The sequence below is a fragment of the Calypte anna genome, chromosome 1, assembly GCF_003957555.1.
Source record: "Calypte anna isolate BGI_N300 chromosome 1, bCalAnn1_v1.p, whole genome shotgun sequence".
Lineage (NCBI taxonomy): Eukaryota > Metazoa > Chordata > Aves > Apodiformes > Trochilidae > Calypte > Calypte anna.
Genome location: NC_044244.1, coordinates 93,216,169 through 93,234,544, shown reverse-complemented (window position 1 = coordinate 93,234,544; position 18,376 = coordinate 93,216,169). Strand labels below are relative to the sequence as shown.

General features: G+C 38.4%; 1 protein-coding gene across 1 annotated transcript in view; it reads left to right on the top strand.

Moving 5' to 3' along the window:
* POU2F1 (POU class 2 homeobox 1) overlaps positions 1-18,376 on the top strand; it is a 117,750-nt gene that overhangs the window by 65,381 nt on the left and 33,993 nt on the right. Inside the window, exons 2-6 of the mRNA XM_030468320.1 lie at positions 3,427-3,492; positions 10,586-10,686; positions 13,491-13,544; positions 15,203-15,322; positions 17,060-17,239. Coding sequence (XP_030324180.1) covers positions 3,427-3,492; positions 10,586-10,686; positions 13,491-13,544; positions 15,203-15,322; positions 17,060-17,239 — 521 coding nt within the window. The remainder of the gene's footprint in view (positions 1-3,426; positions 3,493-10,585; positions 10,687-13,490; positions 13,545-15,202; positions 15,323-17,059; positions 17,240-18,376) is intronic.

Here is an 18,376-nt window from a genome sequence, read left to right as displayed (position 1 = left end):
TGCTCATGCAGCAAGGTTTCTTGTATGAGCCTCCTCATACAGAGGGGACGGTCACTGCTTTGCCTGGAATTCTGTGCACAGGACAGTTGTGTCCCCCTCTCTGGGTTTGGGTTGTTTATTCTACTATTAGTATTTTCCAGGGTGGCTGTAATACTTCAGTTTCTGCAGACTAGTACAGGAGGTCCTGTGTTGTTTTCTGGCTGTGCTGCTATGCAATAAGATCTGGACAGGATGGAGAGATGGGCAAAGGTGAACCTCACAAAGTTCAGTAAGGACAAGCATAGAGTCCTGCCCCTGTGAAGGAATAACACCAACCACTAGTACAGATTAGGTGGTGTCCTGCTGGAAAGCAACTCCATGGAGAAACACCTTGGAATCGTAGTGGACAGCAAATTCTCCATGGATCAACAATGTGCCCTTGTGGCCAAGAGGGCCAATGGTATCCTAGGGTGCACCAGGAAAAGTGTGTCCAGCAGATCTAGGGAGATTCTCCTCTCTCCTCTACTCTGTCCTGAGGAGGCCACACCTGGAATACTGTATCCAGTTTTGGGCCGGCCAGTTCAAGAGAGACAGGGATCTAATGGAGAGAGTCCAATGGAGAGCTACAAGGATAATTAAGGGACTCGAACATCTCTCCTATGATGAAAGGCTGAGAGAACTGGGGCTGCTCAGCCTTGAGAAAAGAAAGCTGAGGGGATCTTATTAGTGTCTATAATATCTGAGGGGTGTGTGTCAAGAGAAAAGGGCCAATCTCTTTTCAGTGGTGCCCAGTGATAGGACAAGGAATAATGGGTTTAAATTAGAACATATGTTGAGGTGAAACTCATGTTGAGGTGAAACTTCTTTACTGTGAAGGTGATGGAGCACTGGAACAGGCTGCACAGAGAGGTTGTGAAGTCTCTTTTTCTGGAGACTTTCAAGACCCATTGGATGTGTTCCTGTGTGGCCTGCCCTAGGTTATCCTGCTTTGTCAGAGGGGTTGGGCTAGATGATCTCTAGGGATCCCTTCCAACCCCTAACATTCTGTGGTTCTCCCGAGCGCTTTCTGAAGTGATTCAGTGAATGGATCCCAGGTTACTGAGCGATGATCTCCTCAACATCTTCTCATCTCTGTCTTCTGTAGTAAGTGTTATCATGACCTCCAGCTTTGTGCACTGAGCCTAAAAAATGTGTCCTATGTCCAATAGCCCTATGAGTTTCCCTAGTTTCCACAGCCAAATGTATTTGTCTTGTAAGCCCTCTTTGCTCATTTTCCTGTTGGATGAGGACTATTCATATTTGCATCTGAAGAGAAGTCTCCCATCCAGTATCCTCTGAACCTAAATTAATTTCAGGAGCCAGCTGTGTGTCAAAGAAAGAACTAATGTTGCTTATCAAAGGAATGTTGCCTATAACAACTAAATAAATGTGCTGTTGCCACAGCAATAAGGTCAATTTAAGGTATATGCAACTCCTAGGTAGATACTTGGAGTTGTTTTACACACAGATCTATCAGCAAGGAGGAGCACGTCAAAACCATGCATTTTTGCGTAGTCAGTGAGATGATATTATGTCTGTAGAGTGTGAATCATGCGATCCAAATGCGGAAAATGACAAAATAAGGAGCTGGGAACCAATAGGTTCTGTGTCTGCAATCATAGCAGACCCTGTCTTTCAAGACTGTCTATTTGTATCTTGAATCTGCAAAGTAGAGTTTGTGAAAAACAGGGCCAACCTTAAAGCCTTTTGCTCAAGTGTGGGCCAGCACAGCTGGAAATTTTATCCGCATTCTCTTTCCCTTTCAAAAAGTGGTTTAACACATCTACCTTTATACTAAGAGTAACACTTAGTTCAGATCTCTTTTCCACGTGGCTGACATTTGAAGTATTTAAGCATAGTAAGAGGAAGTTTCTGAGATGAATTGAGGCTCTGGAGATGTTGAGTTGACTTCCTGGGGGAAGATTCCTGTTTGTTACAGTCCTCTGGGTTTTCTAGGCCATACTGGGTTCAACCACAGCAGTTGTTTGTGTGGAAAATTACATTGATTTTAAAAATATTGACTCAAATTATGTTTCCTAACTGCTTATTGGAGTTTTTCCAAGGTTGGTGTATCTTACCATTTCTCTCGCACATGCCTCATTTCTAACTTGTTCTCTCCTCCTCCCACCCTGCACTCCCAGCCTGGCTTCATCTCCGTTTCTGCTTTCATTCAAGCCCCGTCTGTGTGCTTGGTTCCTGCTGGCTCGTGCTCGTATTCTTCTGTTCCTATCACCCTGGTTCTGATAGCCTGAGGGTAGCACTGGTCTCTCTTGGACAGTAGCAGGTGACAGTACATGGCAACAGTCTGGCTTCTCATTTCCAGCTCTCATAGGCTGCCAAGCATTCTTGGACATATCTGGGGGGAAGATGCAGCAGTTAATACTGTTACTGTATTCTTCTTCAGCCCGTTGGTATTTCAGAAATCACTGCTTTGATGAAAGTACATGACAGAGGTAACCTTTTAAGCACCTAGCGAGAGAATATCCTGGAGTAAAGGGTTCATTTTGAGCTTATTGAACTTGCATTTAACTGGTTATGGGAATGGAAGAATGTGCTTAAGGATTTGCTTACACTTCATTTTATGAACTGGTCTGTCTTGAGATTCTTTTTGTAATTTTGGCTTGTGATAATGTGGCACACTGAGGCTGGCAGCAAGGAAGGAGGAGGTAATAAACTGGAGACCTGATGCTGTACACAGAACATCTGTATAGATTCCTGTTTAAGTAAACCATATTCTCTATCTGCCATCTGGAGAGTCCTTCTGAACTGGCCCATATTCAGCTGATAAGCTTTGAAACCAAGAACAGAATTTTCAGTAGATTCATCCAGAGGGATAAGGAAGAGGAATTATTTTGTATTTTTTTATTTTGGACTTATATATAGGAAATACAAGATAACTTAATATCAGTGACGCCTGTAAAATAAAAATGCAGTGTTAAAAATGCCTCAATATAATTATGGTGACTGAATTTACTTTCTCTTATGGATGAGAAAACCCAATGAAATAATGTAGGCTCTAGTGGTGGTCAAACTTTTTGCATTGTGACGTAGTCATTGCCCCTTCCACACACACAAGTTTTTTTGGTTTTTCTTCTTTTTTTCTCCCTTCTGTGACTTCTGTTGTACTGCAAGTTAAGTTCCTAACTATCTTAGCCCTCAAGCATGCTTTTTTTTTTCCCTTGAAACCGTGATTGGATGTATGGGAATAATGACAGAAAATTTTGAAACTGAAATCTGGGAGATTCAATATTATATTCTACTTCTGACTGTCCTTTTTGTCTTATAATCTGAAATAGGGTTCTAAAATAATTCCTGATGTTCTGACTTCAGTTGGACAAGAGGGTATGGATTGATTTGGATTTTTTTGTTGCCACTGTTTAGTTTATCTTTATTTCTGTTTTAATGCAGACTCAAGAATGAACAATCCGTCAGAAACCAGTAAACCATCAATGGACAGTGGGGATGGGAACACAGGTAAGAAATGGTGAATTGGTGCACAGATTTTTTCTGGTGGAATTGAATGTATATCAAAAGCAAAATTTCTTTACCAGTTTGCAGGAATTAAGGAAATAAACAAACCAAAACAACCTCCCTCTTCATCCTACTATGTTTAGAAACTTGGGAACACTTTTGCGCTATCATTAACGCTACTGTATTGAGTGCATTATTGACACATACTGTATTAGCCCGCTACTTTCACTTTGTATGTAAGATTCACCTTCCCCATTTCCTCTGTCTGTAACATTCCTGATGTTATGTAAGGTCTAGTGGCACTACTTCTTCAGAAGCAGTTTTGTTTTTTCCTGGCAGAACATACCTTCATCACCTGTAACTTTATTATTTTTTTTTGGGTTGAAATTTTCTCTGGTGGATGTGGGCCACTGGCTAATCTTGTTTCCATTTTTTGATTTCATTAAAGCTCTCACAACAGTTCTCAAGAACAAGGCAAAGGCATACAGCATCTGTTCTCAACATAAAAAAACCCAACCAACCAAAAACCAAATGAAAACAAGCAAACAAACAAAACACCACCATCAACAAAGAAAGTTCACCAGCTTTTCCTTAATTTCTTCGTGTATTAGAACAGAACCTTGAAATTAGGCTGGAAGAATGGCCCATGTGTCAGGGCCAGCGTGTGTTTTGTTGCATCCTTGAGATGTGGCCAAGTTCAAAGCACTTAAGAAGCTTGTTAAGTTGCTGTAACTCAAACATACTGTCTTATGCTTTAATTACTTTCTGGTGGTAAATTGCTGTTCAATTTGGAAGCAAGAGAAATGACAATTCTGAATGGAAAGTAAAGAGTTTAACCTAACTCAGAATCTTCTCGACCTCAGAATAGCATTTGAGGAGAGATAATTTTAATGAGAAGGAACTTGTTCTCACAGCTTTGCGAGAAGTCCTATTAGCTTGTATGAGGAAAATTGTTTTTCCTCCTATTGACTCAATAATAGGAAATCTATTTTAAACCCTGAAGTTTTGCTGAAATTAACAATTTATTTCATTTCATGCTGCTATCTCCTCATTCTTTATGGAAGGTTTCAATGCAGCTAAGAGTGACTGAATGTCACTGATCCTGATCTGTGGGACTGGATGTTTCCTGCCAATGCATGTGGTCAGTCAAAAGGAATTTTGCTCACTTATGTATGTTTTGTTACTATTATCTCAGGCTTTATAATTTCCATTGTACTTGTAAGAGGAGAGGTATCAGTTAATTTTATGTACATAAATGATTTATTATGCATTTAATACTGATTTAGAATGATATAAACATTATTTTAAAAAATATCAAGAGAACAAAGATTTTAATATTCCTATAGAGTCCTTGCAGCTGGAACCTGTATGTAAACTTACGAAAAAAATCATGCTTCCTGCTCTGTATGACCACAGTTCCTCACATGTGTTCTCCAAAGAGTGCATTCCCAATACCATTCCTGAAGGGCAGCTGTAACTAGCATTTTCAAATAAACTGAGCTACTAAAAAAGAGGACTTGGTTTATTCAGAGGTAGTGCATTATCACAGTAGTATTGTGTCTGCTTCAGCAGGACCCTTGCTCCTAGGAAAATACTTCACCAGTGTGAAGGTGCTGGTCATGATATAAAGAAATTGATGGACAGTAAAGCTTCATGTAGGTGCTTTCATCATGAAAAGGGATACAACTTCTGTGTTTTTTGATACTCTAAAACTAGGGTCAATTATTCCTAAAGTTTGACTATTACTTGTTGGTTTTGTGTTTGAAATGTTTCTAGTCATTCCTTTGAGTTTTATTTCCTGACTTTTTAAACTAAAATAATCTTGAATTTTTGATGGGTCTTTTCAGCAGTCATTGTTTTGTTTTTAAATAAAGTGCTCATAAACCACTGGAGGTAGTGGTTAATGGCATTTGTGACCTTTTTGGGAGGCTCAAGCATCAGTTGCATTAGTCAATTGGCAGATGTTAAACCCTGAAAGGAATACTCATGGAATGTAAATGTGGTCTTGTGATCAGGGTTCTTAGATTATGATTCTGGGCTCTGTATATATTTAGTGAAAAGGAGTCATCTTTCAGCTCGGATGCTAAGGATCTAAAAGTGCCATTGATTGCCTGGGGAACATAATTTTCTGAAGCATAATGTGTGTAGATGATCTTTATAAACACTCACAGTTCTTATTTTTGTACCTTTCTGTACCTATCTACTTTCTAGTAATGTTTGTAAACAACTTGAGTTTGCTGTGTGAGTGCTACTAGTCTTGTGATTTGAACCTCAGTGTGTGTTTGTTTGGGCCTTTCCTATTTTAAACTGCAGTAAGCTGATGCAACTTGAAAATTTTAAGATAAATTAATGGCATGGAATTTACATTTGGCAGAGCTAGTGTTCTCAGCAAAAAAAAACCCTAACAGCTGCCACTGGTAATGATGACTTAACATCAACAGTTCTCTGAGCTAGCAGATAGGTTTCATGGAAGTTAAGAAATTAGGGTTTTGTATTTCTAGCTTGGACTGCTTAGGGAACATAGTAAATCCCCCTGAATACATTGCTCACAATAAAGTGCCTGAAACAAATTTTAACTTGAAAATTTTTGTGCTAGCTGGACTCCCTGTTTACGGATCTAAAAAAGCGAGTCATATTTCAGGGGAAAAAAAAGTCTTTATGAGTGCAAGGGTTGTATGGCTGTTTTGACAAAAACATTAATTGATCAACTAGTCATCATTATTGCAGAATTACACAAATCTTTCCAACCTTCAGTTGTGGTTGGACAGTTTACTTAGTATCTACTAGAAAAAAAAGAGAGAGGAACGGTGTCTTACAGTAAAAGGATAGCCCTTTCGGTTTTCTATTTGTAGGTTGCAGCATAAAATTTTCCAAAACAACTCAACCCTTGTTGTTTGCATATTCTTTTTTTAAAACTCTGTGAAGGCAATGCTATGGAAGCCAAAGTTATAGTATTTGTGGAAACTGTAGGATCATGACAGCCATTGATAAAGCAGAACAATAATAATTTTTGCAAGTGTAGCATTTGGAAGGATTCTAAGGATTCTTATTTGCATTGCTCCATTTCCAGAGATTGATTTTGCAGTTTCCATAAGAAGAAATTCTATAGGACAGTGGGAGAGGGACTGAAATATTCTTTAACTACTAACATTCTGGGTAAATATCAATGCTAAACCTCTTACTAGTAGTGTGGTAGTGTGGTATACTTCTGAGGATTGGCGAAATTTCTCTCTCACAGCCCACTGAGAGAGAGAGATGGGGAAGTGTACTGCTGGTGCTGGAAGGTGTCTCCCAGAAGACAGTGCAGATACCCACTCCAGTTATTTTTGAAGTCTTCCTTATCCTTGTTTGCCTTCCCTCCCGAGTCCTTTCTTGAACTTTATGCCACATCTCCCCAGACCTGTGGCTCTTCACTGATCTTCCTTCCTTATGCAGTTTGTAAACTCAGACTAAAATCTGATGATTATGGTCTTTGATTTTGAGAATATGTTTTTTACCTGATTGCAGGTGCAGTGTTGTTTGCCTGCCCTGTATTGTCATTCTTGTATCCTCTGCAGGTACAATTCTAAGAGCACAAACTAATTCACAGTCAGGATGTCCTGTACTTGGTGTTCTGTTCCTTTCCCTGAATTGGCACCGAGTGGCATGGTTCAAAGATTTGATTTGGCTGAAAAGTAATTGCACTTAGTATTAGACTTCATGGAAACCTACTCCATGAAGTATAACCACATGGCTGAATTTATGCCAGAATTTAAACATGCTTAAGTTGCATTGGACCTGCACTATAAGGGTGAAATTTCATCTTACAGCTTGATTCAATCTTAATAAATGGCCGGGGGGGTGGGAGGAGGCTCATTTCCCTACAAGCATCTCTGACCTTCCCTGCTTTGCATTATCTGCTGCTTGCTGAGCCCTGAGGTAAGTTAATTCATCTCACATAACTGGCAGAAAACTAACCTGACCAAAAGAAAAAGGGAACAGTTCATATGAATATTTTTCTGCTCAATTAGATAAGGTAAATTGGCTTACTGCTGTGTTCATGAACTACCAGAAGGGGCAGGACAGTGACAATGTAGCTGGAACCAAGCAGAAAGGATAGATGGGATATGGAGAGTTCATACTCCTGTTTTTTGTTTTTTTTTTTTCTTTTGGTGAGTTGTTGTTCAGTTCTAGCAGTTACGATAGCTGAGATGGAGATGGAAAACCATACATATTTGGGATTGTTAAAATCACAATACTTATGATTTCATCTCTTGTGCCTGTTTATCACCATGGGTTTTTGCATTTAACTCTCACCTTGAGCAGAAGTGACATTATGGTCATTTCATGCCCTTACTGTGTGCTGAACTGCTTCTCACTGCTTCATTTTCCAGTCTCCTCATCAGATTTCTTGGGCTGCACAAGACTGGTGTCAGGTCCTTATGAGGACCCTAAATACAAAATCTCTCATGTTTTCCACTGTCTTCAAAAGCTGTAGGCATTCGGTGCATTCCTGCAAAAAACTAAGGCTGCATCCAAAGGGGAAAGGACACTATTGTTCAAATATGATGCAAGGAGAACAGAGAGTTAAACAGGTGTGATTTGGGGTTTTCTTGTTCTTAGTTTAGGGAGAGTGGGAAGAGGGAGCTGGAGTTCTTCAAGGTTGAATTTAAAGAAAATATTGTTTTCTCACAGTAACTGTCTAAACTGGATTTTGGGACCCATGGAGATTTCAAGCTCAGTCTTGGAACTTGCTTTGTGCAAAACCATCAATCCTGGGAGACTTGTTTCAAAATTCCTTATTAGGACTTAGCAGAAGCACTAACTGGTGCATTTGTTCTGCAGACATGCACATCAGTGCTCTTCTAATATGGAACATGATTTGAGGCTCTTTTTGGAAGATAGTTAACTAGAATAGCTTTACTAATTTGTTTAAGGTGAGTCTTCCAGTTTGTCCTCACAGGAATGGATATTTTTTCGATCCTTTAATGTTTCCAATTGGGATGAGGGCTATCTGCTTTACAGGGGGTTTTTCTATACATATTTCTTCTTCCTTACTTGTGGGTCCTTGACCACAAATTGATTCAAAGCATCTGCTTCAATGGGGAGGTGGTAGCTTCTTTCCGTTGAATTACAGTAGCTGCTTGTCAGGAATTATTCTTATATATTTATCCAGTCATCTTCTCCCTCCTCTTGGCCTTCTGCATTGAGAGAATTATGCAGTTCACTGGAAAGAATCAAAATAGATGAGAATTCTTCTAGATCTTTCCAGCAAACCTTCTGATCTACTTTTTTTTTTTTTTTTTTGAGAAACGCGACAAAGTTGCATTCATGCAAGATAAATTCAGACCAGTTACAGTCCTTCCATTAAATTTGGATTGGAATTTTAGGCTCATTAAGCAAAATAATTTTGTGTAGTATAAAATATTGAAGTTGAATATTGTTGAATAGTTAAATATTTTTAACAAGACTGTAGAGCTTTGGGTGCACATACGTTTCTTAAATCTGTAAACCCTGGCCCAGTATACCTGAGGATATGGCCTAGTTAAGGTCTTGTCAGTTAATGGTTGAACTCAATGATTTGAAGGTCTTTTCCAACCAAGATAGTTCTATGATTTTGTGAGAGCATAGAATTAGAAACTTGAAAGTAGACCAGCTCTTTCCCTGCAGCATCTCCACCAAAGATGCTTTAAAGAGCTGCCGTAGGTATACCTTACATTGTTGCCAGAAAGGTTGACTATCTACACTGGACCTGTATTTATTGACCAGTGACTCTGTCTTTGGAACTTTTTCCTGCATAAGCTTTTTCTAGATCAAAATAGTAATGTAAAATATTGGATGGTGTATTTTACTAATAAAATTTTACGCCTGCTTGCTTTTGCAGATGTTTCCAAGGACTAGCAGACCCCTGTTGTTGTCTAACAAATGTGACTCTCTTTTGCTCAGTAGATAACCTAGATTTTTCTGGTGAAAAATGTAGATTATGTAAAGAATTTTGAAACAGGAATAAGTTGAACACCTGTCCAGAGAGACTGAACAAAATCTGATCGTCATGAAGAGAAAACATACAAGTCTAAAGCTGGTTTTACTTCATTTCAGTCACACAATTTTTAAGATTGAATCATATGTTCTAGAAATTCCACGCAGCCTGAGATGTTCAGTCTCCCTTTTTGTTGTTAGCCTCTGTAGATAGTAATACCCAACATATGAAACCCTTGATAATCCCTAATGTTGATTTTATCATTTCTCTGCAGAATGATTCTTAAAACTTAGTGGTTATAAATCCTCTTGGCAGAAGAGAATTCCCTGGTAGTTATTCTAGTGAAAAAATGGTTGGGTGTGAGTTGTTGGTGGTTTGGGTTTTTTTGTTTTTTTGTTTTGGTTTTTGTTTGTTTGTTTGTTTGTTTGTTTTGTTTTGTTTTTGTTTTGTTTTTTTGTTTTTTTCTCCTCACAACCCAAGTATTTGGGGTTACCTGTGGGATTCAGGAGGAAGACAACAAAAATGTAGGAAAATAATCATGTTTTAGTTATGGGAAAGTGGATGAGAGCAAAAGCAAGCCCGGGCAGTTATCTCATTACATAAGAGCTCTGCAAAAATACCCATACAAATATTGTCTATCAAAGCATTAAACTGTGTCACAGAAATGCTGTGTATATATGGTACTTCTGTTTTCATCAAGTATTATTTTATTCATGTTTAATGAAAGGTGACTTTATATGAACCTTGTTCTTGCCCCTTTCTGAATGTAAAGATTGTCTTCAGCTGCCAGATAGAGAGTGCATGGAAACTGGAAACACAATTTAACCTTAGCAGCATGCATCCATTTTTTTCTCAAAGCATGACAGAGAATGATGGGGTAGTAGTGTGCATATATTAGGTAAGATGATAGAAGCTAAAAAAATATCATGTTGGTTTTGTTCAGCTGACAAATGCAATACTACTGAAGTCTGGAAGTACTTTTCCGCCCTTTCAGTAGAACAATTTAATTCTTGTTACTCCCTGAGTGATTTTCTACTGCATGGTATTGAGAGAATAGCAGGAGTTCTAAAAATATTAATTCTTATTATATTTCATAAAAGTAATAACTAATAGTTCTTAATATATCTCTTTCTCCAGGCACGCAAACAAATGGCCTGGACTTTCAAAAGCAGCCTGTGCCTGTCGGAGGAGCAATCTCTACAGCCCAGGCCCAGGCCTTCCTTGGGCACCTTCATCAGGTAAGAGAAGACTCATTCAGAGTAGGGAAGACAGAGGCAGGTACGAATGTGGCTGCCCTTATGTGTTCTATTTTCTGTTTTTCTGTGGGTGAAAGGTAGTCATGTGAAGGGACATAAGGGTAGATCACATGCTTAAATAGTTTAGCTGGGGAAATTCCTATTGTGGCACTCGATTCATTGCATTAGGCTGCAGAATATGTCAAGAATAGGATGAGGCCTTTACGGTGGAACTACAAAGCCCCCTTTTTTGGAGAATGCCTAAACCTTTATCGAGAAAACAAATTGAAAAGGTTAAATTTTATCTTTTTGGTAAAGGATTGTGGTAAAGGTTTGTAATGGACCCAGCAGCTGCCAAGGTCCTTAAACTGTCACTACCTAGTTAAGAAGCCAGAAGTAGTGCTGGATGGTGGTGAGCGCTATGATTCAGTCTTTCAAGCTCTTACACGTTAACTAGAAATATAAAGTGATCATACTTACTAAGCATATATGGTTTGTGAGTTTTCTGACTTTTAAAAAAGTTATTTCAAGGACCTGTTTGTCAGATGATATTCAGGCTTCTACTACTGTGTTCTGCTGCTGCTGTGTTTAGGGAATCAAAGCTGAACTTCAGATGTAGGCTGAATCAAAATGGGGCATCCCTAGGTGAATAGAAGTATAAGGGGCATTTTTTGTAGTTTTTTTAATCTTTTCATGCGATGTATGAAAACAAATGTCCTAATTTCTTTCCCTTCTTCAGCACCAAGTTTAAACTTTAAAATACTGTACCTAATTGGCTGACCTTGAATGTTTGAGGTCTGAGGTTGCACAGTTACTGTGTTATAATTGACGTACTGACGCTTTTATGCCCTTTTTTAAGAGCTCTGAACTGGCATTTTATTGTATGGAACATTCCACAGGTCTTGTCACATAATTACAATTTTTCGAGTAGATTGGGTTATACAGGACCTAGGGAGTGCCGGTTGTTTGAATTTGCTGAACCAATAGGCTGCTGTAGGCTGCCTTTATGTGGGGAGAAGCTGACTAGTTTTCATGGGTTGTCAGGATGTCCTTAACACAGAGACAGATACAGCTGTTCTGCAGAATTTTGTGTTTGTTTTAGTCTTCATTTTGTTATATAGATTGATTCAGGAGAGTAATTGTATTTAGCACAGTGCTTCATCTTTCTTTGGAAATGAATTTATTTAAACAATTGTCAGGATCTTTGTAAGTTCATGTTTGATAAATTGTGATTCATTTATTGAAACTCTAGTTCAAAGGAAAATCTCAGCTATTCTTTTATGCACCTGCAGGTGTGTGGGAATCTATTGTCAAACTGTCCTCTTCAAGGGTGGCTGCTGCTAGTGGGGTATTATTCAGCCCTATCACACAGTGCTTTCCTTCAGACTAGTACAAAATACTAGTTTGTAGGCAACATTCACGAACAGTTTAATTTCTAGTTAGAAAATGCTTGTTGTGTGGTGGAAGGAGTGTCCAAATCACATTTGAAGAGATTTTCAGGAATACAGTGGCTGTACTGATACATTTGTAGTCTGTTATGTGGTTGCTTTTTTTGTTTTGTGGTTTTTTTTGTTGTTGCTGTTGTTATGTAATTTTTAAAGTGTTCTTTCTGAGTATATTTTTTGGATGACAGGCTATTATTGTTAATTAATTTTAAAAGCTAAGATTACATCAACTCTGTCAAACTACAGTTCGCTTGTGACAAAGAGGAGCTTTTGTGGTAGTGTTTGCTTAGAAATTGAACAGACTTAGTAAGTCCAGTACTTTCATCTAGAGTGGTAGGAACCAAGGTAACTCTTAAGGGTTGCATGTTTGAATATTCAGTTACTAATTTCATGGAGTGGAATTTAAATTGAAACTTCTTCCTGTGCAGATATGTGGACTGTCTTTTGTAATGTATGTTATGTGGGGACATCTTTTTATAGAGGCGAGAGTGCTTGTGTTGCTTTATTGTATCCTTATGTTTTGCCTGTTTTTCCTATGAGCAGTGGTTTTCAAATGTGGCCAGAGATGGAATTTACTACAGGCTGTAACTCTGACCTTTGAAAATGTTGGTAATTAATTCCTTCTTTATAGTAGGAGTGGTGGTGGAAACAAGACAAGACTGACTAAAATGATCAAGAAAGTTCTTAATAAAATAACAGCTTTAAAAATCTCACTTTCTGAAGCATCAGTTTTCTTCCCTGCTGACCCACAAGAACTTCTTTGGGCCTTTTAATCACAAACATTGAATTCAAGTTTTGAGTATACCTGAATCAATACAGCCTTTGTAAAGTGTCTCCAGTCCTTTGGATCATCTTTCAGTGGCTGATGACTGCAAATACTTGCATGGGTTGGTTTGAGGAAGAGTGTTTATGCTGTGGGTTTTGTGCTATGCAGGTGATTGCTCCTCTGTTGTATAAGGAAGTAGGTGAATGCAGTGTACGTATCTGGGGTTAGACCCATTCTGAGATATTAGGATGCTGATAGAGCTTAATGATCTCCACTGGGGCCTGGATTTTTTTAATGGGGATGGGAATAGTTAACTTCTCCATCCCCAAATGCTCTGTTTTAACTCAATTTCATAACATGTAGATCCCTAGGCAGGGGTATGTTCATCAAGAAGTAGACAAGTAATATGGTGGAAGAGTGTTACGGATTTTCAGCCTGGAGCACAAGCCCTGTTTCACTGGCTCAGGAGTTAGAGCACCACAAATTGTTTTGTGGGGAGTTTTTGAGGTGTGGGTGGGGAATTTGTTCTTTTTACATTGTTAAAATTTTCTGTAGTTTCTATATTATTTCATTACCATTTTTGCACTGTGTTATAGGTCCAGCTCGCTGGAACAAGTTTACAGGCTGCTGCTCAGTCCTTAAATGTACAGGTAAAGACAGTTTCCTTCTGCTGCCTGTCTTTCATTCCAAACAGCACTATGGTCCCACTAGAGATAGTTTTTAACCTAAGACATTTTACTCTCATTTTTCATTCTGACTGGACTTGCCAGTAAGAGGGAAGGAATAGTTTTACAATTATAGAATCAGGTTCAGGATTGTAGGCATTCAGAAATGGGTTGTTTAAAATGTGCAGTGATGGTAATTTTATACTGAATTTCAGTGAGGTGGTGTATCATGAAAACTAAAAAAAAAAAAAAAATCCAGGACTATTTCATGTTCTCCCATTTATTCACTTATTCTAAACACAGCAAGTATTACTTTGCAATTTGTCCTTACTTCTCATAGCTGAATAGAGGTGTATAATGTAACATTAACTATGTCATGTCTAGTGTAGATTGCTTCTGTAAATAACACGTAGCGATTTCAAAATAAGTCAGAGTAATTCTTGTTTAATATTGTACATGAGACAACAAAGGTTTCAAACTTTTTTATGATACTGAACGTTTCAGTGTATCAGTTAACGTACCACTTCCTCTCAGTACTATATTAAGGGGCAAGGGATTCAGTTTTATTGAAAACTGATTTCAGTATTGCTTGCTATTAAAGAATGTAGGTAGTGCATTACATGAAATGCAATAGAATGTGGACCCACTTATACATAATAACAATTTAGAAAGAAGAGGAGGTACAGTGACCTTCCTTTCTAAGAGGAAGGAGGCAGAAAATTGCCTTGGTTGCCATGGTAAACTTCCATCCCTGAGAGAGATGTTGGCAAACAGGCTGTATCTCCAGTGCAGAATGTTTACAGTCCTGCGCTGTAATTATCTCTCAATGAGTGGCAGAATTAATCAGAGCCTTTATGTTAATTAGCCTGCTCTGCAGTCCCCAAAACAGGTGGTGAAAAATATGCAAATCTATGCAGAATTTTAATGTTCTGCATAACCAGTTTTAATTATCATGAAACTCTCTCCCCTTCTAGATGCATTACATTTCCTCCCTCATGTCTTCACAGTTTCTTCTGTTTAAAACAAACAAAACAAAACCAAACAAAAAAATGAAAAACCAAAATGACAGAAAATTTTAAATATTTTAAAATCCCAAATATTTTAAAATAAAGCAGCATTCAGTTAAGGAAATGCTAAACTTTGATTATTTAAAAGCACTGTGGGGTTTTTTCAAACCAGTAGCATATAAGCCAACAGTACGGTGACCGAGAGGTGCAGGATGCAGATGTAGAAAATGGAAACGTCTCCTTTCCCTTGTTCCATTGTTCAGGATTTTAGACAATGAATAATTTCAACAACCTTTTCTTCCTTGATAGTGAATGGTAGTAGTATCAGCTTCAGTTGCATTGCGTAAAATTGAACGAGACTTGAAAATAATGTCAGAGAGTTACAAAAGACCTAGGAGTCTTTTTGGTGCTTTTTTTATTTTTTTTTCTCCAAACTGCATTACCTACAGACATATTTGAGCGATCATAGCCGAGATGGTGGGCACACAGAGCTGTTGCTTAAACACACTCTTAAAATAAACCCAAGGGCTTTTTGTATGCAGATGAAAGATTTTTATTGTGCAGTGTTGAGATAGCAGTGTTATACATTAACATCTGTTTTACACTATAAAGAGCTGTATTTTTTTTTTTGACTAGTCTAAATCTAATGAAGAATCTGGGGACTCTCAGCAGCCAAGCCAGCCTTCCCAGCAGCCTTCAGTGCAGGCGGCCATACCCCAGACCCAGCTCATGCTGGCCGGAGGACAGATCACTGGGGTAAGATTTACCCAAGTACACTGCAGTCAGCCTCCTGTCCAGCAAATGGTGGCAGTAAGCTATGACAGTCCCCACAGAACTATCAGTGAAGGTTATTGTAATTTCTTTGAACATAGGAAGAAACTTGAGTGAAAGGGGGGACAGAAAGCATCTTCCTATTAAAAACTGAGGCTTTAATCTTTGGGTTTTGTTGCACAGTATTTGCTTTAAAAAAATAGGAAAAATTATTTCTTTTCTCAGCTTCTGTGTTGATTCTGTAATGAAATTAAAACTTGGCGTGTGTACAAATAAGTTGATGTTGTCAAGAGGAACTACTATTTTTTTTTTTTTTTGCAAGATTAAAATTAGACATGGGGATATGAGACTAAATCTTATCAGATTAATGGGTGAAGAATTATGGGAACGGCTGACACTAATTCTTCCTCATCTTAAACACATTTATTTTAAAGTAACTGTACTAGTGCTTGCCTTAAGCCTATTCAACTTTTCTGTTTGAAACTATCAATTTTGAGTTTCTTAATTGCAAGGCTTTGGGAGTAATTATGGAGTAACAGTTGTTTTAGGATTACTAGTATTTCTGAATTGTTGTAAAAGCTTTCAATCATTTAAAAAAAGAACAAGCTTTGTGAGTTGAAGAGTTTGCTTCCATGTAATCAGATTTGAAGTTTTAAGAGTTTGCATGTCAATAAGAAATTTAAGGCAGTTACTCCAACAATGTATTTATCATTTGAAGTATTTGGTTAGCTCATCTCTACACTTGAATGAAACAGTGTCTTAATTTCATGTAGAGTTATTTAATCTTCTTGTATAATTTTCCTGTATGGTAGCGTGTAAACAAACATCCTATTTAGTTTTCGGTTAATTACATTTGAAAATCTTAAAAGTGAGAATATTTCAATATTTTATGAAAACCTAGCATATTTTATTATTTTTTTCATCCTCAAAAAATATTAGTTTGTTTTAATTTGATTGTCTGCAGTAGTGAAACATTCAAAACAAAACTCCAGGCCTATGCAGATATGGATTGTAGTAAAAATGGGCATCAAGAATCATTTACATGTAAAGGAGAGACTGCTGCCACCTGTTTCACAGAGATAATGTATGTTTGGAAAGCGATGTAAACTTGCCAACTCTATTCTATTTAAAAAAAAAAGGCAGATGGGGAGACTTGGAGAGAAACAAATGGAGCTCATGTTCTTTCCTTATATCTTAGGACATAATGGGAATGATGGAATATGGCAGGGTTTCATGCTAATGTGAAGCAGCTGGGGTGTTATCAGTTTGTTCTGTATCCATAGCCAGCATTCCTGCTTCTCATTCATCTGGCTAATCACTTGCTGTTCTAATGGGTGTAAATTTCCTTTCAAATCCCAGTGATATTGATTCTTTTATTTTACTTGCTACTTAATTACCTTTTTCCTGAACCTCCCGGTAGAGCTGTGAAGAAAAGATAGAAGTAAGGTTAGGTTCTATTGGTTCTGTAGGTTCCAGTTAGTGCAAATGTTTGTGTTTGTGCAATTTGGTTTATGTCAGGTCTGTGGTAGGTTGGTTCCTACGCCGTGTTGAGCAGCCAGCTGTCCTTACTTAGAGCCAGAGTCATTGGCCAGTGAATGGCTGAACTGTAGTAATAGTTATAGGAATGTCTGGTTAATATAACTAGTAATGAGCTAGCTAATGACTTTGTAGCTGAATTGGCTCTTCCCACTATTAATGGCTGTGTTTTCTAATTATTTATAGCTCACGTTGACGCCAGCCCAGCAACAGTTATTGCTACAACAGGCGCAGGCACAGTTGCTGGCGGCTGCCGTGCAGCATTCAGCCAGTCAGCAGCACAGCGCTGCTGGTGCCACCATCTCGGCCTCTGCTGCAACGCCGATGACGCAGATCCCTCTATCTCAGCCAATACAGATTGCACAGGTGAGCCTTGTGGCTTGAGAGGGTGGAAAATAAAGAGGTTTGACTAATTGCACCATCCAAGTAATATTTTCTTATTCCTTATTCAGTGAGTTTCTAGGGTCCTGATAGTCTTTGCTCATGCACCCTTAGCTTATGAGGTTGGATTTGATAGTTTTAGCAAAGAATGTGTACCAAGCTGCTCACTGGTTCCACTGGGCTTCTGAGATTGTCTCAGACTCTGACCAGATGCTGAATTTTCTGACTTTTCCTCCTTGTATTTAGATTGAGAAAGGAGAAAAGGAGATGTCCATAGAATAGATAGATGTCCATAGAAATTGGAGGAATATGTATGTATTGCAAAGGCCGCTTGTTAGATCCAAGCAGCAAAATGACAGAAGAAAGTCAGTTGGTTTTGACTTTGCGCTTAACGTGCTTATTCAGTGGTAAAGAATGGGCTTTCTGGTGTGTCTAGAGAAAAACTTGCCAGAATGAGTCTGGTGTAGAAATCTATAGTTTTACTGTCTGCTGCTAAAGACTCGTTACTTCTTAATTCTGCAGGCAAGTTCTGTTTAGTAGGAGCAGCAAAGATTCTCCTGGATATTCCAGGATTGGCTTAATTCATCAGTGCCACTGACTCAGGCCAGTCAACTTCACCTCTGTGCCCAACAGTGTTATGGAACAAATCCTTCTGGAAACTATGCTAAGAAACATGGAAAATAAGGAGCTGATTGGTGACAGCCAACATGGCTTCACTAGGGGCAAATCCTGCCTAATAAATTTGGTGACCTTCTACAACAGTGTTAGAGCTGGTGGATAAGGCAAGGGCAACTGTTGTCATCTACCTGAACTCATGCAAAGCATTTGATGCTGTCATGGATTATGTCCATGTCTCTAAATTGGACATGGATTTGTCTCTAATTTGGACATGGACTTGATGGCTGAACAACTTGGTGGATAAGGAGTTGTCTAGATAGTTTGCATTCAAAGAGTTGCAGTCAATGGCTTGATGTCCCAGTAGAGAATAGTGACAAGTGACTTTACTTGGGGCTGGTACTGGGGCTTTAATACATTTGTCAGCAACATGGACAGTGGGATAGTGCACCCTCAGAAAGTTTGCTGATGACACTAAGCTGTGAAGTGTCATTGACGTGCTGGAGG